This window comes from Melanotaenia boesemani, chromosome 20, assembly GCF_017639745.1.
Source record: "Melanotaenia boesemani isolate fMelBoe1 chromosome 20, fMelBoe1.pri, whole genome shotgun sequence".
Taxonomy (NCBI): Eukaryota; Metazoa; Chordata; class Actinopteri; order Atheriniformes; family Melanotaeniidae; genus Melanotaenia; species Melanotaenia boesemani.
Window position 1 is genome coordinate 15,215,901 of NC_055701.1, and position 26,034 is coordinate 15,241,934.

At 37.1% G+C, this 26,034-nt stretch overlaps 3 protein-coding genes across 6 annotated transcripts in view; all 3 read right to left on the minus strand.

Moving 5' to 3' along the window:
- Positions 1–25,524, minus strand: part of LOC121631406 (4-galactosyl-N-acetylglucosaminide 3-alpha-L-fucosyltransferase 9-like) — a 48,423-nt gene extending 22,899 nt beyond the window's left edge. The window contains exon 1 of the mRNA XM_041972290.1: positions 25,409–25,524. The gene's annotated coding sequence lies outside the window, so the exon portion shown is untranslated. The remainder of the gene's footprint in view (positions 1–25,408) is intronic.
- Positions 1–25,531, minus strand: LOC121631403 (4-galactosyl-N-acetylglucosaminide 3-alpha-L-fucosyltransferase 9-like). 3 transcript variants are annotated; one of them, XM_041972285.1, is made up of 4 exons: positions 25,409–25,531; positions 14,451–14,546; positions 3,759–3,991; positions 1–3,653 (listed from the first exon to the last, which is right to left on the minus strand). In XM_041972285.1, the coding sequence occupies exon 4, from the start codon at positions 3,643–3,645 to the stop codon at positions 2,485–2,487; it is 1,161 nt and encodes a 386-aa protein (XP_041828219.1). In that variant the 5' UTR covers positions 3,646–3,653; positions 3,759–3,991; positions 14,451–14,546; positions 25,409–25,531; the 3' UTR covers positions 1–2,484. The 3 variants fall into 3 exon arrangements, with proteins under 3 accessions (XP_041828219.1, XP_041828218.1, XP_041828220.1); XM_041972284.1 differs by lacking the exon at positions 14,451–14,546 and having other exon boundaries at positions 25,409–25,516; XM_041972286.1 differs by lacking the exon at positions 14,451–14,546 and having other exon boundaries at positions 3,759–3,851; positions 25,409–25,497.
- LOC121631405 (4-galactosyl-N-acetylglucosaminide 3-alpha-L-fucosyltransferase 9-like) lies at positions 10,776–14,540 on the minus strand. 2 transcript variants are annotated; one of them, XM_041972288.1, is made up of 2 exons: positions 14,451–14,540; positions 10,776–14,345 (listed from the first exon to the last, which is right to left on the minus strand). In XM_041972288.1, exon 2 carries the CDS (start codon positions 14,335–14,337, stop codon positions 13,258–13,260), a length of 1,080 nt encoding a protein of 359 aa, XP_041828222.1. In that variant the 5' UTR covers positions 14,338–14,345; positions 14,451–14,540; the 3' UTR covers positions 10,776–13,257. The 2 variants fall into 2 exon arrangements, with proteins under 2 accessions (XP_041828222.1, XP_041828223.1); XM_041972289.1 differs by having other exon boundaries at positions 10,776–14,340; positions 14,451–14,515.
- Positions 25,532–26,034: the final 503 nt, after the last annotated feature.

Consider the following 26,034-nt stretch of genomic DNA (forward strand, 5'->3'; position numbering starts at 1 on the left):
TGAAAAATCCCACATGTTCTAAATCACCTGCTCCAGTTCATTCAAACATCTGTTCCCTCGGTTCTCTCTTTCAAGGTAACGTTTATCTAAATAAATAGATCTGAAGCGCATAAGCGCAAGACCTAGATATTATCAATCACCTGAAACATCAAAAAACGAGTTAAAAACTAAAGTAGAAAACAAAAGTAAAAAACAACAGAAAGTAAAAATATCAAAAAGAAATTAATTGGGCAAACTTACAGACAACCACATGCAATTCACATGTGCTCTTTATATAAAGCTGGATTGGATGCTTTAAGAGTATATGTCTTTTTTTTAGTTATCTTCAATTGATTAATTTACATGCATGTTAGGTTAAATCATATCACTAAGACACTGTTTAAGATCACACTGTCTTTCCGGCCCAGTTTTATCTGTGGAAACTTGTCAAGTACGATTCACACTGCAAAAATCGGCTATAAAAATACTTAAATTGAAAAGAGTCAGACTATAATCCAGAGAAATAATCTCTTTCTCACTTTAAGAGAAAAGACCTTAAAACAAGATATTAAACAAAATGATTTTTCCAAATTCAAGATTTGCTACTGCAGCAATACACACAATATAGACGGGGTCGGCAATGGGTTCAAAGAGTGGTTGGTGTGGCACTGCCACATTTCCATCAGTCCGCTCCCATGACCCACCACCAGTGTGTGAATGTGATGTGAATAAATGATAGACTTAATGTATAAATCTTATCTTCTTGAAAAATGTATGTGTAGTCATCCACAGAAAAATACCTTTAAAAACATCGTTCTCAAATTAAAAATAAGCTTCCAAACCAAATATAATTTCTTAGGAATGTTGTCTTGGTAGGACTAAGTATTCCTTTCCAAAAAGAACTGTACCCTATTTACCCATTTATTCACATCTTTTATTTCCCTTATGGCAACATCAGACACCAGAAACAAAACATCTGGCAAAATACAATGATTTCACAAAAAACAAACAAATAAAAAAAAAACAAACTGATTATTTCTGTACACTGGTGGACTAGAATCAGTCCTGGTAACCCTCTGCTCCCCAACTCCAACCCACCACACACATTCATATAAGTCAGTAAACAGCATTATTAATTTATTTTAAGGATATTAACAAAATTAGCATCATGTTAAACAGCATAAATATCACCTCCTGGTGCTGAGACACATTCACAGACTCAAACAAGGGGCAGGGCAGTTACACTGCATGAATGTTTCTATGATAGGTAAGAAAGTGAAGGAAAAAGAAGAGAAGAGGAAACACATTCCAAATGCACAGCACAAGAAAGCTTTGGTTTCATTCATGAGTTAGGACTGTACAATGAAACCATGATTGGGAATTTCATTGTTAATCTGTGGAACAACTGAAGGTCTTTCCTGATAGTTTCTGAACCAACATTATCTCCATCTAAGACAGCCAAATGCACAGTGAGTCACACAAATCCTCATCAAAAGAACTGTTTCTCTGTTTTACATTTTGGTACATGTTTTTTGGTAAGGTTATGCCTACAGGATTACCACCTGATAGAAAAATTTACTGAGCCTGCCTCGACACTGAAAGCATTGTCTACGACAGTAGTTCTCAAATGTTTTGTGTTTACCTTAAGACCCCCAGTTTTAAAACCCCTATAACTGTTTATCCACTTCAAGTGTTTCTTGGTTTGTGGTTTGATTCAAATACTCTTAAAGCAGCATTCATCACTAATGGATATAAAGTGGAATTCACCTGCTGACATTTGCCCTTTGTGAAGTAAATTTGGACGTTAAAAAATATATACAACACATTGTACGTTTCCTTCATTAATGCAGTGTTGAAAGGCCTCATGACTGTCGAACATGCAGGAATGACTTCCGCTTGAAGACGGGCTTTGACCCAGTCGATTGTAGCTGTAAAAGCTTGATTAACAGGTTTTTTGTCATCAGGACCAGATTCTATGATGGTTCATCCCATGTTACTGGTTGGTGACTTTGAGAACGAGGAAATATTTAAATATGTTTGTTACTTCCACAACAAAGCTGCCAACACAGTTGCATATAGTTGTAACACAGTTTCACTCAACTTTTTTTACAAAAAAAAAAAAATATACATATATATATATGATAATAATAGTCATGTAATGCTGTTTGCATTTAAAACAACTGTCAAACCGATAACTTTTCTTCTGAAATTGGTACGATATATAAAAAATTTAGACTGATACTTTCTTAAACATTCTGTGCATTTAATACGGCAGCTGTCTGCCGTTCAAAGAGCTGCAGATTCATGAATAAACAAAATACCAACTTCAGAAAACAATGTCACCTACTGTACTGAGAAATATATTTACATGAAACTATTTGACTACCCTTTTTTTCTAGGCTTTGCTGAGATATTATATTTATATTTTCCTGAGCTACCACTTCTTCACTGTGTTGTGTGTTCACAAGAAGGTGATGAGCACAGCAAAGTCCCTTAAATACACCATTAGCCCCAGTACCACTCGTCAAGATTATTAAATGCTTGGTACTCTTTGTGCCTTTTGAGGTAATCACATGCCAAGCATGTGTGCTCTGACCAAAAATATGCCTTCTTTACTGTAAAGTGTTGCCGCCACTTGAAGTAATTAAGGTACATTTCATCATTTTTGTCTAGAAGTGTCAAGTACTCTGCCAGTTCCTTGGGTGAGTTGAAATCATCTACATGGATGAAGGCATCTTGTTGAATAAAGTTCTCGTAGTTCTTTCTGGTTGTACCCAGAACTACTGGCACTGTGCCCACAGAGAGAGGGTTGTACAGTTTTTCAGTAATGTAGTCTTTGTGGACTGAGTTCTCAAAAGCCAAGTAGAACTTACAGCTAGCCATGGTGGGGCTAAAATCTTGGTCAGAGATGGGATTCCCAAAGGCATTTCCATATACATGAACCTCAACATGATTTTTTAAATCATTGTAATATTTCCCACGCAAATGGTTCTGGTTCCAGTTGCTCACAATCCAGCATACCAGCTTATCTTTTTTAGGTGGTACAAATGCCTCCTGAGTCTCTGAAGGTATAATGGACCCATAGGGCACTTCAATGTCAGCATCCCGACGATAGTTAAGTGTAAGATTGAACAAGTTTGCCATGCCAGGTAGCTTAGATGAATGAGACGGTGACTCCAAGTTCATCCATATCCACTTTTGAAATGATGGCCGCTGGAGCTTCGGCAGATTGGATAGATCACCAGAGATGTCTCGGTGATGGATGACAACACCATCTGACTTGTTGTAGAGGTTTCTGTCTGCTGTGATGAAACAGCCCTCAATGTTGAAAAGAGAGCTACAGACATTCAGATCATAGGCTTGTCCAAAGGGCCAAAGCCAGACCAGCACAACGGTCATGATTTTACTGCTCTCAGTAACAGGGTGTGTCTTGACCTGCTCCGTGTAAGCTGTTGGTTCTATTGGACCAAAAGTAGTCATGTTTTTATCACTCTTGGTGGAAAACAGATTCTTCACCTGGTCTGTGAAAACAGTTGAATCCAATGGACCATAAAACCAGTTGGTGGATGGCTTAAAATACATAAAAAATAAAGTCACAAAGCATACCAAAATGAAAGTAGCAAGCAGAAGGGGTCGTAGGATTTTGTGAAAAGCTGTGGTTGACATATTCTGTTCTGAAAATGATAGAGAAAAGCAAGAATAAAGTCATGATATAATGCACCCAATAGTTTCTATCAATACCAACAGTGACAGCTCTTCAATCACATTGCTAGACAAACCTGGTTTTGACTGTATGTTGAAAATCCACAAAATAGCTGAGATTGAGGTAACTGGAGGAAACAGAGGGCTGTACCGATCTTCTTTGTGAGTTACTGTTGATAAAAAAAAGAAAAAGAAAAACTGCAGGTCACAGATGTGAGATGCTTCTCTGCTCCTGAGTAGAATAGCAAGGGTCCTTAGTTATCCAATGATGTGTATTTCTTCATGAATCAGCAGGTCTTTCAAATGTCTCCTTTAAGAGAGTAAGGATAAGATAATGGGAGAAAATTAGGAACCAAGAGAGGTGGGAATGGGGGGGCACACCATCACAATGAAAATAACATGTCAACATGCAGAGGCAGGTTAACTAGTAAAAATGAAGAAGAAACACAAATGTTCTTTAAGAGATAATAAGCTAATCCTGGATATTAAAAGATTTTTGAAGCATGGGTTGAAGCTTCCATCTGATATTATTTTTAGCATAATATGCGTTGGTAGAAAATGCTGCCTTCTAAGGACCAAGGAAAGTACAAAAGCCCCCAGCCTCTCTGATCTTTCACACCTTCTTGATGTATAAGTTAACTATCCAAGCACACTGAGCTGCCAAATCTAGATTTAAATCTTGGGACATAACTTTGTTTGGTTTCATACATCACTGAGCCAAATCTGAATGAAAACAACAAAGTCAAAACTTCTTTACATCATATATTCCCAAATTTCCCTGAGGTCTCTCCAAAGGGATTAATAAAGTATTTCTATTCTATTCTATTTTGAATTCTATAAGCCTTCATCTCTTCCATCTCTATAATATTTGACTCCAATAAACAGATATACACCCACAGACCTCTTGAGCCAGTGTCCTGTAAGCTTTCACTTGCAGGACCCTACAATAGTTCTACAAATAGTTCTACAACAGCTTATTGTCAAGGTCTGCAGCAGCCTCTTAAAGACCCATTATTTGAGTCAGGTGTGCTGCAGCATGGACACTTTGAAAACCTACAAATCGCTGGTTCAAGAAGTCTGAAGCTGGATATTCCTGTCACAGTTTCTCCACGGTGAGAGTCCAATGACATGGCTTTGATGCAAGACATCAATTTAACTCAGTGTTTTATGTTAATCTCTAGTTGGTAACTACTTAAAGTAGTCCTGTATTGCAGCATTGTAGTAAAAATACCTTAACAAAAATAGTTTTCTCCTATTTACAATGGAAAAAAGTCTCTTAAATTTCTTTTTTAGCATTAGTGTTCTTTTTAAATTAGTAGCTAGACAGGAAAGATGGCAGAAGTGAGGGAGAAGTGACATGCTTCAAAGAGCCCCAAACCTTGGCCAGCCATGACGAGGACCTATAGCCTCTGTACATGAGGTGGCTGCTCTACAAAGAGAGCTAAAAACCACCACAAAGTGGATTCAAGTCTTACAAACAGGATCAACTTTGTGTCTCTTGACAGTTTTATGGTTCCTAAATGGTTTATTAAGTTACCTGTATGATTTAACTTTTCCATGCTACCATCACTATAGCTAGAAATACTAATGCAATACACTTTACACTCTACCAGGATTGCTTATTTGGACAATTTCACTAGGCCTTATAAATTAAATAAAAAACTGTTTGTTTGGCTCCATTTAGATTAAACTTTGAAAGCAGACAGAAAACTCGCCTTAATGAGAAACACAGCAGGTTTGTTTCAGCTGCATAAGTTTAATAATTCTGTGCCATCTTTGAGGTTTTAATCCAATGGAGTGAGAGGTCAACCTGCTTTTAGCTGTAATACAAGTTCCTCAGATATTACAGGTTCAGTTAATAATTTAACTTCCTGGGTTATATTTAAATGGAAAGAAAAAGAACTTAATAAAGAACACATTGACCTGTCTACTCTATTGTACACTCAGGCGAAACATTAATCCTGTCATTCCTAGTGCAACCCTCCTACCTCCCACACACACCCAAAGACATAAAAAAAGAAAATAAAAAAGAAAAACAGTGGTCCACAACTAGGTTAGAGTATGGTTAAGGCAGGTTCTGAAGAGTAAGCTTAATGGGAATGACAAAGTCCAAGCCATCAACACAAGTGCCCTGTCTGTTATCTCTCTCTCTCTCTCTCTCTCTCTCTTTATATATATATATATATATATATATATATATATATATATATCAGCATGATATTAGCATGTCATTAAAGCATGAAAAGATCAATTTTAAGTTTCAAATATAATCCCTGTACACCTTTTACAAATAATTTCTAAGGTTTTGCGTGTCAAGCAGAAAAAAGGCATGGGACACTTCATGACTGAGACATTTGAGCTGTATTAGCTTCAGGGCACAATACTAGATGCTATTATTTCTGCAGATGTGATATATATGATCTGTACATCACATTTTGTGTACCAAGAGAAAGAAATATAAAACAGTAGGACAGAATAGCTTATTCTTTAAGCAGTGTATTCTACAATTGGAGCAGGGACACATTGAAAACTTGCAGAACACTGGCCCAAGAGGTCCATGTTTGGTGATTACTGACCTAGGGCTTAACCTATACTGGTGGTTCAACATACCCAAGGCATCTTTAAGTGACCGTGTGTAACTAACAAGAGAGATCTTTCTAAGAGGTCAGTAACTCTATAAGTAAATCCAGGTGGATTTGTGCAACTTTATGTAAAATGTAGAATGTAGAATGGAGTGCAACCTTCCTACCTCTCACACACACCCAAAGACATAAAAAGAAAGAAAGAAAGAAAAAAAAAAACACAGTGGTCCACAACCAGGTTAGAGTATGATTAAGGCAGGTTCTGAAGAGTAAGTGCCCTGCCTGTTTTCATATATCTATCGATATATATATATATATATATATATATATCCCACACACCCAAAGACATAAAAAAAGAAAATAGAAAAGAAAAACAGTGGTCCACAACCAGGTTAGAGTATGATTAAGGCAGGTTCTGAAGAGTAAGCTTAATGGGAAAGACAAAGTCCAAGCCATCAACACAAGTGCCCTGTCTGTTATCTCTCTCTCTCTCTCTCTCTCTCTCTATATATATATATATATATATATATGTATATACATGTTAAAATAAAAAAGACAAACGGATATCAGCTGGTCATTAAAGCATGAGAAGATCAAACAATTTATGTTTGTGTGTTGCAGGTGTTATTTTTATGCAGCATGGCTGTGTTACCTGATTTTTAACCTTATAACGAACTGTAAGAAAAATCCTGTGTATTATCATTATTTTCATATTTTTGTGATTTCATTTGTTATTCATCATGATACTTTGGACAATGGATAATTATGTTTTTAGAATCTACTTTGTACCAATTATTATAATTTAGGTATTAATATTTAGAAATGTACTCAGCAGCATTTTTGCTTGTGTGTGTGTGCTGATTATGCTTGGGAACCAAAGGTGAAGCTGTGGATAAGACATGATTGGGCAAGAAAGACCACTACATACTCGGCTCTCCATATCTTATCTTATAGAAAATGTTGAAACCTGAAACTGTAGTTCTGAAGTATTTGATGTTTGAGGGAAGAACTCTGTGAACCTCCCCTATAAAATCTTGTGATCTGTAAACCAGTTCAGTGTGTGTATCAGACTCGTATGTTCGTAAGTAAATTGTTAACATTAAGTAATGGTCTGTGTCTTTCTTGTGTTGAAGGTTAAGCTTAGCAGTGCTTGGTGTTGGGAAGAATTTTCCTAACAAGAACAAATAAAAAAATAATAGAGTAGATTTATTGTAAACATTTTAATTAATTTTCTGTCGTCTAAAATGAAAATGTATTAAAATGGATTTAAGTTATAAACCAACTTCATGATACAAAAAAATTCAGAGCTTAAGCTGAAGTTACTTGCCTTTTCCAATTTTTCCTCTTAGATTGGTGAATACCAATCCCTCTGTAAGTTCAAGTGTCATGCTGACTGGCCCTATTTTACAAAGGTGAAAATAAAATGCCCATAAAAAGTTGTGAGACTGGCAAGCTGTGTGCAGACAAGGAAAAAATGACAAACAGAATGCCAAAAGAATGAATGAAAATGAATAATAATATTCAAGAGATGCACTGGAATCTGTTTGTCATCATTTTGAAGCAATACACTTGGTTATAAATAATCACAAGGTGAGATTTTGATCATATAAAAAGTATTATGTAGAAATCTGCAAAAAAAAAAAAAAAATTCCCCAACATGGACAGGGAGTCTGATGTTTGGTCCTATGAGCACTCTACAATGCACATACTGGCCGTGTAGCAGCTAGTTTCAATTTTCAGTTCAAAGTCGTTATTGTCATTATACAAGTGTAATGAGATTTGAGGGGGCAGCTCCTAAAATATTACAAAAAATAATAGTATAAAGTATAGAATAAAGCAGTTTTAAATCACTAAAAGACACACAGAGGCTATAGCCAATGTTGGTTAATAAATAAGTAAAAAGTAGTAAGAGTTTGGGAAGCCTCGTTGGGAATATTGCACAGAGGTAGAGAGTACTTAAGGGGGATGGGAGGTGGTCAATATAATTTTGAGTCCAGAGTGATGATAGATTTAAGAAAGAAAAGGGGTTTTTAAATTTGTTTGTTCTGGCTTTCATGCATCTGTAGCACCCACCAGAGGACAACAGGTCAAACATGTAGTGGCCAGGATGTGATCTGTCCTTAATGATGATATATGCTTTACTGAAGAAGCGGGGGGTGTGAATGTCCATCAGAAAAGGGCAGCCAACAAATTTCTGGGCAGTTTGAATGACCTGAATGACCTGAAGCCTCCTTCTGCCTGCCCCAGTGCAGCTGCCGTACCACACTGTGATGCAATACGTCATTAGGCTCTCAACGGATGAGAGGTAGAAGGTCAGCAGCATATTGGTGCTCAGGTTGTTCTTCCTGAGAACCCTCAGGAAATCTTTCAATCTCTCCTTACAGTTTGTAAAGCTAACTGACACCTGCAGTGTCCAAACACAACCAGCATCCTCTTAAAATGTGGTGAGCTTGTGGAGCGAGTGCATTTGTTTATATAAAACCACTAGATGAATCTAAAGGTTAGACAGAGGTGTCATTAAGCAGGGTACCAGAGCATAACCTTGAGTTCTTAATGAAACTAATCTTAATAAATAAAGCCAGTGTTGTGGTAAATTTGAATTATTAAAGACCACATTCAACAGGTGGCTCTGGGAGCCAAAGATTACTTGGAAATCTATGGAATGATATTACGTGCAGTTGAGGGAATGGATCGGATTAAATCCTATCCTGATTTTGACTTGTTCTGGAATGAACGACAGATAGTTTAATTTATTCCTGAGGAAAATTATGTTAGACCACAATCTTCAATATTTTGCTATTGAACCGATGTTTCTGTTTGTCAAAATACATGCAGATGGACAGAACATCGTAATTTTTGGACGGGAAACTTTTTTATAATTATTTTTTTTAATAAAAGCAGTTTTAATTTATGCAAGACAGCAAAGGTAAGACATGCTTTCTGACTTTTACAAACGAGAAGCATAAATCGGATCTTCTTCTACCTCTGGTTTGGTGAATCTTGGTCATAGTGAGATGAAACTTCCAGCTGTGGAATCTGTGAGATGTGTGCTTTCAGTAGAGGAGACGTTTGTTCATGTTCATGCCGTGAGGTGGACACGGGGAGACATAATTTGTGTTTACATATTTTTCGGACTTTGTGTAGCTGCTCTTTAAATAATTTGTTGTCTTAACTGTGTTTGTTGGTGATAGAAATGGTTTTACTGAGCTGGTAGTTGAGATTCTGGACTTTCTGTGGATACCACACATGTTTATAGTTACATCTACAGACCTGACGCTACACCCGGAACGAGATGTTAACCCCTTAACTCCCGGTAGCGGAGGCTGAAAATTAAAGTTTAGAGAAATTATAGGCCAGAAACCTGGATAATGAAACACTGAAGGTGCATGGATGGAAGTTATTGTGCATATTGTGAATATTTCTCTCTTCTCACCATCTAGAAGCTGTGAGATTCTCATCCTGCTTTCTGTCTGTTCACCTGATGCTGATATTCATCACATATTGTTCCTTCTGTGTTTAGAAGGAAGCAGCTTCACAGCTTTAAATTCATCTTGCTGACTTTTTACCTTTTAGTTATTAAATCCTGAACATTTCATCCTTCTTTGTCATAAATATTTGATTTTATAAATATATATGAAGAAATATTTTATCTGAAAATTGCTGCTAAATCTGTGTTTAGTGCAGGGGTCTGCAACCTTTCCAATCCAAAGAGCCATTTTTTCCCTCAGCCAGCTAAATAAAACTACTTTAGAGACGCAAATGTTACGAGACTTTTCAAAAAGGCAAGTTAATCTAAATTTTTAATGAAGAGCCACCATAGGAGGTTTGTTTTGAGTGATGATTTTGATTGATTTTTAAAGAACCACATTTTTATTTCCATTTTTAAAGTTTTAAAATAAAGAAAAACATAAAACCTTTATAAAAAAAAGAGGATAGACAGACTTTCTGCTAAGGAATGTAGATATTTGTGGAAAATGATGTAAAAGAAAGGAAAAAAAAGTCCATGGTTTCCAACCTAATGACAGGAAAGACAGATTTAAAAAAAGATTTTAGCCACATATTTAGAGGCATTGTGGAAGGTCCAGAGAGACACTTGCAGCTCCAGAGTTGCAGGTTGGAGACCCCTGATGTCGTGTTTGTAAACCAAAACTTACTGCATTTTCTTTTTATAGCTGTAGGCCTTTTTTTAAAGGAAAGAGACATTTTGTGCATCACGATGCAATTAATCGCAGCATGTCATGCGATTAATCGCTATTAAAAATTTCAATCGTTGCCCAGCACTAATTATTTTATATTATTATATGTGTATATGTTAATGAGCTGAACCCCAGAAGACAAAACAAAGCTGACTTTTTTCAAACACAGACACGCCTGAGTGTCCACTGAATTTATTATTATCTAAGAACAAATCCAGGGCATCAACCATTCATAGAAACTATCTTGAATTCCATCCTACAAATGAAATTTAGAAAATTTGTAAGTACAAAAAAAGAGGCCATGGAGGCTAACTGTTGAAAAATCCCACATGTTCTAAATCACCTGCTCCAGTTCATTCAAACATCTGTTCCCTCGGTTCTCTCTTTCAAGGTAACGTTTATCTAAATAAATAGATCTGAAGCGCATAAGCGCAAGACCTAGATATTATCAATCACCTGAAACATCAAAAAACGAGTTAAAAACTAAAGTAGAAAACAAAAGTAAAAAACAACAGAAAGTAAAAATATCAAAAAGAAATTAATTGGGCAAACTTACAGACAACCACATGCAATTCACATGTGCTCTTTATATAAAGCTGGATTGGATGCTTTAAGAGTATATGTCTTTTTTTTAGTTATCTTCAATTGATTAATTTACATGCATGTTAGGTTAAATCATATCACTAAGACACTGTTTAAGATCACACTGTCTTTCCGGCCCAGTTTTATCTGTGGAAACTTGTCAAGTACGATTCACACTGCAAAAATCGGCTATAAAAATACTTAAATTGAAAAGAGTCAGACTATAATCCAGAGAAATAATCTCTTTCTCACTTTAAGAGAAAAGACCTTAAAACAAGATATTAAACAAAATGATTTTTCCAAATTCAAGATTTGCTACTGCAGCAATACACACAATATAGACGGGGTCGGCAATGGGTTCAAAGAGTGGTTGGTGTGGCACTGCCACATTTCCATCAGTCCGCTCCCATGACCCACCACCAGTGTGTGAATGTGATGTGAATAAATGATAGACTTAATGTATAAATCTTATCTTCTTGAAAAATGTATGTGTAGTCATCCACAGAAAAATACCTTTAAAAACATCGTTCTCAAATTAAAAATAAGCTTCCAAACCAAATATAATTTCTTAGGAATGTTGTCTTGGTAGGACTAAGTATTCCTTTCCAAAAAGAACTGTACCCTATTTACCCATTTATTCACATCTTTTATTTCCCTTATGGCAACATCAGACACCAGAAACAAAACATCTGGCAAAATACAATGATTTCACAAAAAACAAACAAATAAAAAAAAACAAACTGATTATTTCTGTACACTGGTGGACTAGAATCAGTCCTGGTAACCCTCTGCTCCCCAACTCCAACCCACCACACACATTCATATAAGTCAGTAAACAGCATTATTAATTTATTTTAAGGATATTAACAAAATTAGCATCATGTTAAACAGCATAAATATCACCTCCTGGTGCTGAGACACATTCACAGACTCAAACAAGGGGCAGGGCAGTTACACTGCATGAATGTTTCTATGATAGGTAAGAAAGTGAAGGAAAAAGAAGAGAAGAGGAAACACATTCCAAATGCACAGCACAAGAAAGCTTTGGTTTCATTCATGAGTTAGGACTGTACAATGAAACCATGATTGGGAATTTCATTGTTAATCTGTGGAACAACTGAAGGTCTTTCCTGATAGTTTCTGAACCAACATTATCTCCATCTAAGACAGCCAAATGCACAGTGAGTCACACAAATCCTCATCAAAAGAACTGTTTCTCTGTTTTACATTTTGGTACATGTTTTTTGGTAAGGTTATGCCTACAGGATTACCACCTGATAGAAAAATTTACTGAGCCTGCCTCGACACTGAAAGCATTGTCTACGACAGTAGTTCTCAAATGTTTTGTGTTTACCTTAAGACCCCCAGTTTTAAAACCCCTATAACTGTTTATCCACTTCAAGTGTTTCTTGGTTTGTGGTTTGATTCAAATACTCTTAAAGCAGCATTCATCACTAATGGATATAAAGTGGAATTCACCTGCTGACATTTGCCCTTTGTGAAGTAAATTTGGACGTTAAAAAATATATACAACACATTGTACGTTTCCTTCATTAATGCAGTGTTGAAAGGCCTCATGACTGTCGAACATGCAGGAATGACTTCCGCTTGAAGACGGGCTTTGACCCAGTCGATTGTAGCTGTAAAAGCTTGATTAACAGGTTTTTGTCATCAGGACCAGATTCTATGATGGTTCATCCCATGTTACTGGTTGGTGACTTTGAGAACGAGGAAATATTTAAATATGTTTGTTACTTCCACAACAAAGCTGCCAACACAGTTGCATATAGTTGTAACACAGTTTCACTCAACTTTTTTTACAAAAAAAAAAAAATATACATATATATATATGATAATAATAGTCATGTAATGCTGTTTGCATTTAAAACAACTGTCAAACCGATAACTTTTCTTCTGAAATTGGTACGATATATAAAAAATTTAGACTGATACTTTCTTAAACATTCTGTGCATTTAATACGGCAGCTGTCTGCCGTTCAAAGAGCTGCAGATTCATGAATAAACAAAATACCAACTTCAGAAAACAATGTCACCTACTGTACTGAGAAATATATTTACATGAAACTATTTGACTACCCTTTTTTTCTAGGCTTTGCTGAGATATTATATTTATATTTTCCTGAGCTACCACTTCTTCACTGTGTTGTGTGTTCACAAGAAGGTGATGAGCACAGCAAAGTCCCTTAAATACACCATTAGCCCCAGTACCACTCGTCAAGATTATTAAATGCTTGGTACTCTTTGTGCCTTTTGAGGTAATCACATGCCAAGCATGTGTGCTCTGACCAAAAATATGCCTTCTTTACTGTAAAGTGTTGCCGCCACTTGAAGTAATTAAGGTACATTTCATCATTTTTGTCTAGAAGTGTCAAGTACTCTGCCAGTTCCTTGGGTGAGTTGAAATCATCTACATGGATGAAGGCATCTTGTTGAATAAAGTTCTCGTAGTTCTTTCTGGTTGTACCCAGAACTACTGGCACTGTGCCCACAGAGAGAGGGTTGTACAGTTTTTCAGTAATGTAGTCTTTGTGGACTGAGTTCTCAAAAGCCAAGTAGAACTTACAGCTAGCCATGGTGGGGCTAAAATCTTGGTCAGAGATGGGATTCCCAAAGGCATTTCCATATACATGAACCTCAACATGATTTTTTAAATCGTCATAATATTTCAACCGCGAATGGTTCTGGTTCCAGTTGCTCACAATCCAGCATACCAGTTTATCTTTTTTAGGTGGTACAAACTCGTCCTTAGTCTCTGAAGGTATAATGAACCCCGAGGACACTTGAATGTCAGCATCCCGACGATAATTAAGTGTAAGATTAAACAAGTTTGCCATGCCAGGCAGCTTAGATGAATGAGATGGTGACTCCAAGTTCATCCATATCCACTTTTGGAATGATGGCCGCTGGAGCTTCGGCAGATTGGATAGATCACCAGAGATGTCTCGGTGATGGATGACAACACCATCTGACTTGTTGTAGAGGTTTCTGTCTGCTGTGATGAAACAGCCCTCAATGTTGAAAAGAGAGCTACAGACATTCAGATCATAGGTTTGTCCAAAGGGCCAAAGCCAGACCAGCACAATGGTCATGCTTTTACTGCTCTCAGTAACAAGGTGTGTCTTGACCTTCTCTGTGTAAGCTGTTGATTCTATTGGTCTATAAAGCCAGTTGGTGGATGGCTTAGAAAAGATAAAAAATAAAGTCACAAAGCATCCCAGAATGAAAGTAGCAAGCAGAAGGGGTCGTAGGATTTTGTGAAAAGTTGTGGTTGACATATTCTGTTCTGAAAATGATAGAGAAAAGCAAGAATAAAGTCATGAAAAAATGCACCCAATAGTTTCTATCAATACCAACAGTGACAGCTCTTCAATCATATTGCTAGACAAACCTGGTTTTGACTGTATGTTGAAAATCCACAAAATATCTGAGATTGTGGTAACTGGAGGAAACAGAGGGCTGTACCGATCTTCTTTGTGAGTTAGTGCTGATAAAAAAAAAGAAAAAGAAAAACTGCAGGTCACAGATGTGAGATGCTTCTCTGCTCCTGAGTAGAATAGCAAGGGTCCTTAGTTATCCAATGATGTGCATTTCTTCATGAATCAGCAGGTCTTTCAAATGTCTCCTTTAAGAGAGTAAGGATAAGATAACGGGAGAAAATTAGGAACCAAGAGAGGTGGGAACGGGGGGCACACCATCACAATGAAAATAACATGTCAACATGCAGAGGCAGGTTAACTAGTAAAAATGAAGAAGAAACACAAATGCTCTTTAAGAGATAATAAGCTAATCCTGGATATTAAAAGATTTTTGAAGCATGGGTTGAAGCTTCCATCTGATATTATTTTTAGCATAATATGCGTTGGTAGAAAATGCTGCCTTGTAAGGACTAAGGAAAGCACAAAAGCCTCCAGCCTCTCTGATCCTTCACACCTACTTGATACATAAGTTGACTATCCAAACATACTGAGCTGCCAAATCCAGAATTAAATCTTAGGACATAACTTTGTTTGGTTTCATACATCACTGAGCCAAATCTGAATAAAAACAACAAAGTTAAAACTTCTTTACATCATATTTTGAATACTATAGGCCTTCATCTCTTCCATCTCTATAATATTTGACTCCAATAAACAGATATGCACCCACAGACCTCTTGAGCCAGTGTCCTGTAAGCTTTCACTTGCAGGACCCTACAACAGTTCTACAAATAGTTCTACAACAGCTTATTGTCAAGGTCTGCACCAGCCTCTTAAAGACCCATTATTTGAGTCAGGTGTGCTGCAGCATGGACACTTTGAAAACCTGCAAGTCGCTGGTTCAAGAAGTCTGAAGCTGGATATTCCTGTCACAGTTTCTCCACGGTGAGAGTCCAATGACATGGCTTTGATGCAAGACATCAATTTAACTCAGTGTTTTATGTTAATCTCTAGTTGGTAACTACTTAAAGTAGTCCAGTGTTTTAGCACTGTAGTAAAAATACCTTAACAAAAATAGTTTTCTCCTATTTACAATGGAAAAAAGTCTCTTAAATTTCTTTTTTAGCACTAGTGTCCTTTAATTAGTAGCTAGACAGGAAAGATGGCAGAAGTGAGGGAGAAGTGACATGCTTCAAAGAGCCCCAAACCTTGGCCAGCCATGACGAGGACCTATAGCCTCTGTACATGAGGTGGCTGCTCTACAAAGAGAGCTAAAAACCACCACAAAGTGGATTCAAGTCTTACAAACAGGATCAACTTTGTGTCTCTTGACAGTTTTATGGTTCCTAAATGGTTTATTAAGTTACCTGTATGATTTAACTTTTACATGCTACCATCACTATAGCTAGAAATACTAATGCAATACACTTTACACTCTACCAGGATTGCTTATTTGGACAATTTCACTAGGCCTTATAAATTAAATAAAAAACTGTTTGTTTGGCTCCATTTAGATTAAACTTTGAAAGCAGACAGAAAACTCGCCTTAATGAGAAACACAGCAGGTTTGTTTCAGCTGCATACGTTTAATAATTCTGTGCCATCTTTGAGGTTTTAATCCAATGGAGTGAGAGGTCAACCTGCTTTTAGCTGTAATACAAGTTCCTCAGATATTACAGGTTCAGTTAATAATTTAACTTCCTGGGTTATATTTAAATAGAAAGAAAAAGAACTTAATAAAGAACACATTGACCTGTCTACTCTATTGTACACTCAGGCGTAACATTAATCCTGTCATTCCTAGTGCAACCCTCCTACCTCCCACACACACCCAAAGACATAAAAAAAGAAAATAAAAAAGAAAAACAGTGGTCCACAACTAGGTTAGAGTATGGTTAAGGCAGGTGAAAAGAGCAATTTCAAGTTTCAAATATAATCCCTGTACACCTTTTACAAATAATTTCTAATGTTTTGCGTGTCAAGCAGAAAAAAGGCATGGGACACTTCATGACTGAGACATTTGAGATGTATTAACTTCAGGGCACAATACTAGATGCTATTATTTCTGCATATGTGATATATATGATCTGTACATCACTTTTTGTGTACCAAGAGAAAGAAATATAAAACAGTAGGACAGAATAGCTTAATCTTTAAACAGTGTATTCTACAATGAACAAGCAGACACTCAAGCACAGCCCAGGTCTGACAAGAAAGAATTTAAATTAAAGCCGCAAGCGGCATCCATCGGGTCCGAGCGGCCTGGACCCCGCCACCCGTCTCATACACCTTATCCTAGCATGGTAGGTAACCTGGTAACATCCTAGTTAACATGGTAAAACACCCAGCTGAAAAGCTGAAATGTTGATATACTTAGTTAGCATTTTTTGCTAGCATGCTAATTTGGTAGCTAACATGCTATGTTGCCATGACAACAGGTGGTGTAATGCGTTAGGGACCCAACAAGTATGAATCCTGTGAAGTTTGGTGCAGTTCCCATGTATTCCTATGGAGATATGAGCAAACCGTGTTTCATGGCGAGAAGGCTTTTTTCATGGTTGCCACGGTAACACGCTTTTTTCCTATTAGAAAGATTTGTATAGCGTTTGGTCCCCAACTTGTCAGGAAGGTTCCCACCAAGTTTGGAGGCAGTCGCACGAATCCCCTCAGACTAGTTCGTTAAAATGGCAGTGAAATCCAAGATGGCAGGCACCCTGTTGCCATGGAAACAGGTGTTTGATTGACTTCTTTGCTGGACTTGGGGTGTCACCAGTATGAATCCTGTCAAGTTTGGTGCAGATCCCACGTATTTCTAAGGAGATATGAGCAAACCGTGTTTCATGGCGAGAAGGTCATTTTCCGTCGGTTGCCACGGTAACACGCTTTCTGCTATTAGAAAGATTTGAATAGCGTTTGGTGCCCAACTTGTCAGGAAGCTTCCCACCAAGTTTGGAGTCAGTCGCAAGAATCCCCTCAGACTAGTTCGTTCAAATACGATGTGTGTAAAGTGGAAAAAATGGCAAAAAAATGGCCGCACACGGCAAGATGGCGGGCACCCCGTTGCCATGGCGACAGGTGTTACATTGAGTTTTTTGGTCAACACGGGGTGGTACACGTGTGTGCCGAGTTTCGTCTTCCTACGTTGAAGTAGACTTCCTGGGCCCCATTCATGTGGTGATTTTTGGTGACTCTAGGTGGCGCTGTTGAGCCAATTTTGCATTGAAGTGTATGCGGACCTTATAATATCCGATTTTCGCCGGGCTTGACGTGTGTGCCAAGTTTCACAACTTTTCATGGGTGTTTAGGGGGTCAAATTTGGCGTCGAAATGCTTAGGAGGAGGAGAAACATTTCAGGAACAATAGGGCCTTGCCATACTTTGTATGGCTCGGACCCTAATTAACCTGTTCTAAAGAATAACTGGTTTTTGTAGAACCTGTTCCTCAAAAAGGAACATGTTCTGCATTAAAGTAAACAAACAAAAGGCCTCGGGCCTAGCCCCTTGCAGCCACTGCGTCAAATATTCAGTTTCATTTACCCGATTTTAAGACATAGAGCAAGGATTACTAAATTCACACCTCTTGGACCAGTATCACTGCTACAACACACCTGACTCAAATGAATGAGTTTTTGTGCAGAATTTCACATTCGTTTAATTTCCTTTTAATTTGAGTCAGGTGAATTGGAGCAGGGACACATTGAAAACTTGCAGGACACTGGCCCAAGAGGTCCATGTTTGGTGATTACTGACCTAGGGCCTAACCTATACTGGTGGTTCAACATACCCAAGGCATCTTTAAGTGACCGTGTGTAACTAACAAGAGAGATCTTTCTAAGAGGTCAGTAACTCTGTAAGTAAATCCAGGTGGATTTGTGCAACTTTATGTAAAATGGAGTTGACAGAAGACCAATCACAATCAAGTTGGCTTGCAGATACACAGCTGCTGCTGTCAAAGCAGGAAGAAAAGATGACTAAAACACACATGCTAAAACAGATGATATAAATATACATTAAAATTAAAAAGCCAATCGACATCAGCATGTCAATAAAGTAGTGATGTGCCATGCGCAGAAGATCCAACTTTGAGAGCCGATGCTTGGTAGTCACTCAATATCCACTATTGTGAAGGAGCAGCATAAGAAAAACATGAAGAGGCGCAATAATGGAATATGGAAAAGATTAGATGTTTATCTGTTAATAAAGTGACTGCAGTGGGGAACCAGCTGTTCCAGTGCTTGTTAGTCACGGTCTCCAGGGGTTATAAGGTGCCTGCCAGACTGGAGCAGATCAAAAAGGATGTGTGCTGGGCAAAGGTGATTCTGGTTTGTGTTGCGCCCTGGGCAAACGGCCTTTCTTTTCACATAAATACCTTTTTGATATGCTACTGTCCAGCGACAACACCAGACACACACAAAAATAATTACTTCACAATCACATTGTTATGCAAGAATGTATATATTCCCCAAGTCACCCACAAACAGATGTGTGTGTCCAGAAATCAGGAAAAGAAACAAAGCCAAGTCCTACCAATATGTTAGTGTTTGTTTACAAAAATAAGCTGACATAAGATCATGTTTTTTAGGCTAGCTATGTAATAACTACTGTAATACGTTATATCCACCAACTGGGGGCATTGTCAAATATGTATAAAATACAATAACATTTATTTAACAATTAGATTATTAAGATCTGAATCCACAGTTCCATTCACCATCCCTTTAACCTTCCAGTGTGTTGTTAATTAAGCATTTACAACTTCAAATTTGATGTAAAACACTCCGTTTTGTTTATGTAAAAACTACAATTCCCAGCAACAGAACCATGCAGCTGAAAACAAATCATTTCCCGGTTTTCAGAACAAGCTTGAAAAATAGGGTTGATAAAAGATATAGCTGTTATGTCATTCAAGTAGCCTATAGATTAACAAGTAATTAAACTACTTCTTGATAATCTGTGTTGATAAAATGTAAATATGCTCATTTATTTGGTTAAATAAGTTTTCCTGAAACAATGGGGGAAGGTCTTCCTGTTTTGCAGTTTTACATAGGGTCGACAAATGCTCACTTAATATTCATTCATTCATTCATTCATTCATTCATTCTCTGTACCCCTTGGTCCATTATGGGTCGCGGGTTAGCTGGAGCCTATCCCAGCATTAACAGGTGAAAGGCAGGGTACACCCTGGACAGGTCACCAGTCCATTGCAGGTTCACTTAATATATCAAACTAATTGCTCAACCAAATGGGGGGGAATTACTCAATAACTAAGTGATCAAGAATGAGAAAAAACACATAGGTTTATTCAAGATATTTTATCCAAAACATTTTGTAAATTACAGCTTTTACAACAGGAAGAGGAATGGAAAAAAAAACCCCAAAAAAGACCAACTCTGTATTCCTGTTAGACTGGATTGGTAGTCTTCCTATATCAGTGCTGCTGATCAGTGATATACATATGTTACAACCGCCTACCTGCTGGGAGGTGGAATAGGCCCTACTGTCCCACACAAATGGGCTAATAACCACTGTTAAGGTCCATTCAATCGAGTGATAATGATCAAATCCGGTTCTGCAGACCTGTTTCATTTGTCTTCTCTCCTTTCCCTTTTCCTTCCTTCATTTATTATTTTGGTCCCCTACATGATTCTTCAATCTTTTAATGTCCATTTGTGTTTATTTATCAGTTGACTTGAGAGCCAAAACTTTACATTCCCCTTACACTGTCAATTCAGCATCAAGACGATGTTAAGCAAATTACGGTAATTTACCTGGATCGGCATATTTGTGGGTTTTCCTCTTTTTTGCTGTTTATTTAGATTTCACATATCCTACAAAAATAATACACAAATATAATTCTACTGGTGCATAACCAAATCCTTGAGTGAAAAACACTTTATTTGGAAACATTTTCTGGTGTGATTGACTTTAGTTACATCCTAAGATGCAGAGCTAAATCTACTCTATGTTCTTCCAAAACAACCTCTGTATATGTGATTTTCTCAGCAACCTGGTGCCATGGGACGCTCCATTTCCTGAAAATGTCATTGGACTGAGCAATTGCTTGTGAAACAGGTTGGGGGAACTAATTTTTTAAGTCCCCTTTTTTGTATTGCACGCCCTTATGCAGATTGTGCCATGGGAGCTTAAACACATCGCCTATTGTAAAAGCTCTGTTGGTGCAGGGTGAGAGGAGTTTTATGATGTTTCCCAACCTCTTTTGAGTCCTGGAGGAGTACAGATCCTGAATAGAGGGCAGGGGAGTTCCAATGATGCACTCTACAGACTTCACAGTGCACTGTAGTCTGGTCTTGTGCTGTTTGGTGGCTACACCAAACCACACAAAGATAGAGGCACTCAATGAGATGGGTGCTGAGCCAGAGGGTCAGTGTCAGTGGATGGAGGGGGAAGGTAAGCAGGAAAAGGAGGTGCAGTGAGGAAAGAAACAGGTGTAAAGTAGTCCTTTTCAAAGTAGAAGCTGTTGAGGTAATCAGCCAGGGCTTTGTTGACTTGAGCAGTGGGGCAGGGTGACTCCTGTTGTTGTTGTTGTTGTTGAAGTCTTGCAGGTCTGCAAGACTTCGACAACAACAACAACAATAACAACTTTCAACTTAGCTAAAAACTGGTTCCTCAGGTTTCAGAATAGAGCTCCCTGGCCTCTCTTATCCCCTTCAATGTTACTGGCCTGCCTGCACAGGGCTCTGTCCTCACTGTCCTCCTTGGCGCAACAAAGGTGTTGAAGTTTGGGAGTGAACCAAGGTTTATAGTTACTGTTTGACCTAATGATATAGTAGGCATACATACATCTTCACAAAAGCTAATGTATGTCACATCTACTAGTTCATCAAAATTGGTGGGTGCAAGGTAAAACTCATACCAGGCTGTGGTGTTAAAACAGTCTGGAAATTCCTGTTTACCCGAAAAGCCCAGGAGATGTGACCATGTTGATATTGTTTGATGAATGAATCGTGATCCTGTATTTACTTAAAATGACTACAAAAAAAAAAAAAAAAACTAATTCACTGCACTAGCACTACATGACAGCACCTAGGTCCAACTGGACTCAAAAGTGGTCTGACACTTAATTATGACGTCCCATCTTGTTTGAATTCATGCTTGTGTTGTTCTTGCTCTCAAATGTAAGTCGCTTTGGATAAAAGCGTCTGCTAAATGACTGTAGAATAGAATAGAATAGAATAGAATAGAATAGAATAGATGCAGTCTGCTTTCCATGATAGAATCACAGAGCCAGCTTTCTGTTCTCACCTGTGTATCACAGGTGTCTTTTCTAAGTTTCGAAACAAGTGAAGTTACATGTCTATTTCTTTATTTAAAAAAAAAAAAAAAAAAAAAAGATGCTGTAGATTCTAGATTCTGTACCTACGCATGGTCAGAGATGTAATTATATTTGTGAACATTTCCAAGTATAAGTGGCTACATGATAGTAATTTCCATGTTTTGCATGAAAATGTTCACATCCTAAATATGTAGAAATCTGTGCATAAGGACAGTTGATAAATGAGGGCCCTGGATACGAAGACTTTTGTGAATGTCACAATCTTGGTAAAAAATTTGTAAGTAGAACCTAAGAACAAATTTGTTTTCTTAAAAACAGTTTTTTGAACGAGACCCACTGTTCTGATTAAGTTAGGTTGGTTTTACTCTTTTTTTTTCTTAACTCTAACCCTTTCAGTTTATTATTTTTCATCAGCCCTAATAGCTTAACCTTTTTCATGGCTGTCTGGATATTTTCAAAATAAAATTTAAATTACCCAAAATTTTCCTCAAAGTCTAAAAACTACTAAAAGTACAGCAACTTTGGGTGATATAAATGAAAACCTGATACATTTCACAGCAGCACAGACAAACCATAATGTTACCCTACGAAGTGACAATTAGTCTTGCCCGCTTTTGGTCAGGTAAATCCAGGTAATGCATTTGAAAAAAATAAATAAATAAATAAAATAAAAACAGCAGTTTGACAACATACATGCTTTCTCCTTATGGAGTTGCAAGCTGTTGTCTGGACATGCCCTGTCAAGTTTTTTGTTTTGACACCATAGGCTCATAAGAATCCTGACGTGTAATCTGAGAGCCTGACAAACTGCAACGGTATTCCTGGCTAGTTTAAACTTTTTCCTCAAGTGATTTGTCAGGTTTTTTATTTATTTATTTCTTTTTTTATTATCAATAATGAAGCTTTATGATAAAAACAGTCCAATAAAACTACTCACAAGAAAGCAAGTAGGTTATCATAAACCATGGTTAATTGAGGAAATAGTGAAAGCATATAGAAATTAAAATTGCACTCCATAGGATATTTTTAAAAATGCAGTACAAAAGAGGCTGAAAATAAATATAAGATGTATAAAAAAAATTAAGCATTATTAGGTTAAATAAAAAAAGATTATTAGCCCAAATTTTTGGAGCAACATAAAGATAATATTTAGGACACATGGAAAGTAATTAACAGACTAATAAAAACACATCTCGCTCTATGTTTCCTTCTCGTTAGTTCACCTGGTCTGAATGCTCACTCACGTCACCTGTTCCTGATTACTTCCTCAGTGTATTTTATACCCCATGGTTTTCAGTTACCTTTTGTCAGATCCTTGAGGTTTTATTTCTGTTGTGTGTGGGTTTTTTCCACTGTCGTTTGGTTCCAGTTATTCCAGAGTTTGGAAATAAATAATTTGTTCCTGCTTTCTGTCAGCCTCCTGCCTCTGAGTCCTGCATGTGGGTCCTCACCTCTGCCGCATGTGACAATTGCTGCTATAGATTGTAGTAGTGTGTGAAAGATAGGGGCTAGGGTAGTGGGGTTTGAGGGTTTGGTGGATAATCCTCTTCTACACATTAAAAACAGAGGCAATTTCAACCAGTACATTTCCCCGAGGCTACAAGGACAGCTGCACTCTTTGACTAATTGGTAATCCGTGTGTTTACTCTGCAATGTGAGTCATGTTTAAAGCCTTTCTTTCTTCTATGACAGAAAAGTTTTTTTTTTTTTTTTTTTTTTTTTTTTTTTTTTTTTTAGTTTTGCAAAGCAAATTAGCTATTTTTCAAAGTTCATGTCTCATATATTCTTCTTTAAAAAGAATGGAAACATGGAAACTGTTTTTAGGGGTTTGCAGACACCCAAAAATATCTGTATTTCACACACTAATCTATTCTAAAAAGAGTTAACAGTGATCCTTCTAGACATTGCAGTTAGTGATATGTATTAACTGGCCATCACACAGTAACTTCTGTCTCATATTGGCCACCCCATTAAAAAATCTGGAGCTGCCACTGGACACTGCATTTATCAAAATAAATTTGACTATCAAAGCCATAAATGTGTCCTAAAATTTATAAAAATATCGACCATTTTAGCAACAAAAAGAAAATACACAGGCTTCCTCTTTCAACCTGTCTGTGCTAGCTTCTCTGAACTAACACTCAGCAAACACAGCCCCACCCAGCAAGCTGTCAGGGTCAGTTGGTGTTGATTTCTCTAAATGGTCAACACATGCAAACTGTCTGACTTTGCCTTTGAGGTTGAGGGTATGAACGCAGAATCAAAACAACAAAAACACTGGCCAGAGAGGTTTTAGCTAATTTTTTGCTTGAAATATATTTTGTAACACTTGTAAAACTAAACAAACAGAAAACACACCATTAGGACATGTTGCAAAAATCCAAAGTTGATCCTTGGCTGAAGAGGATTTTTTGCAGAGGTGGAGTGAAACACCTCTACTTGCCTGTAACATTAAAGCAGTAACTTGCAGTAAAATAGCTAGTTGTGTATAAGTCCTTACTGAGTTGATCAGGAAATACAAAAACATTAAAGTGGTTTTTGTCATGTCACAGAAATTCAGGAATTAACTGTTACCTAACAATTAATATCCTGTTTTATAGCAAAACACCGAGACAGATAAAAGTGTGTTTAAAATGCTTGAAAACAGCCAAAGTTAATAAATAATTTTTGCAGAATGGAAAAACGTGTACTGGCAAGTCCTTCTGTCACTGAAGTTGGTTTGATTGCCCTGAACTTTGGTCTATATTTGCACAACTGCTTCTTCTTTGTTAAAACTTAGTAAATGTTAAGTATTTATTCAGTAAATATTGTTTCTTAGGTTTTAATAATCTTCCCTTGAAACCTCTTAAAAAATACCTTCGTTATCTAAAAAAATAAATTCCAGCATCTTCCTTGTTGCAGGTATAAGCTGACTATTATTTTCCTTGGCTGGAAAACTTGTTTAACTGTTTTGAAGTGACAATGATTCATCACCTGATCTCTTGGTCAAGAAGTGACTGTTGCAATAACAGAAAATCTGAATCTTGCAAAACTTTAATGGGCTTCTTTAGAACAAGAAAAGAAACACAAATACTGGATGATTTCTCATACAACAAATTTAAAAGTTTTCACTGTCAAGAAAATCACAATATTTCCATTTTAAACTTGACTAAAATCGAAATTTTTAACAGATTATGAACTAATACAAGAACACAAGACCTTTTTTTGATGAGGACATAGTGTTCACAAGCTGAATGATCTTTGTATGTTAACATAAAACAAGACTTTGTTTAGGAAGTGTTTTGCTGAAATGAGAACTGACATCAATGTGATTTTTGGTATAATATAATCAGTCTGGTTTTTTTTTACTTCTTGTCGGGGTTTTGAATTTTCAAGTTAAATGACAAGCAAATTGCTAATTTGTGTATGTGTGTGTGTTTCCACACCTGTTTATTTGCCAGTACATTTGTTAAAGCCACATATGTTCTGTGGACATAAATTTCTAGTGGCCTCCTGTGGAGCTGAGTAACAATCCCTTAAAACAAACGTATTAACATAAGTAGAAAGTGGATGTTTTTTTTTTTGAGTGTTCATGTGTGCTACAAGAGGTGGAAGGAGAGTACAGCAGTACAGGAGAGGAGTGTGAAGCTTGTCTTACCTTACGTAGCTTTAAAAGAAGACGAGGAAGATAAGCAGGCTGCTTTTCAAAAGGCTCTGATGATTTTTTAAATGTTGACTGGATTTGTCTGTAGGAGTCTGTGTGGAGGATGGTAGTCTAACCTTTTATTTTTCATTGCCGTCGTCCCCACTATCCACACCCAGGGAGAACTAACAGGAGGGGCTGGGGGAGTGAGCTACCTGAAGAAAGCCTCCCTCTAATGAATGTTTTCACAGCACATGGTAGCACAACCGAAACAATAGAAAAAAGGATAGGTGCATTAAAAAAGACATTTTTTAGTTTCATGTTTGTTGATCAAATATTTATTCATATATTAGGCCTTTAGATGTTTTTACAGCTCTTTGGAAACACTTTTTTTGTTCCTTTCACTTCTTTGTTCCTAATCAAACAGCCACAGTTGTCTAGAGCAGGTATTAGAGCATAATAGATTTTTGTTTTTGTACTCACCATCACTCACTTATTTTTTTTCTTTATTACTATTTACCTGCAACTACAAAAGCTGTGTTATTCATACCATTTGTTCATTAAAGTACAGTCCAGCTTAGCAGTACCACACCCACATCATGATACCTTTGTAGGTGTGGCCAGACTAAGTGCAGTACATT

What these genes read in the sequence shown, in the direction of transcription:
- LOC121631403 (XM_041972285.1), bottom strand. Translation starts at nt 3,645, where the DNA reads ATGTCAACCACAGCTTTTCACAAAATCCTACGACCCCTTCTGCTTGCT.
- LOC121631405 (XM_041972288.1), bottom strand. Translation starts at nt 14,337, where the DNA reads ATGTCAACCACAACTTTTCACAAAATCCTACGACCCCTTCTGCTTGCT.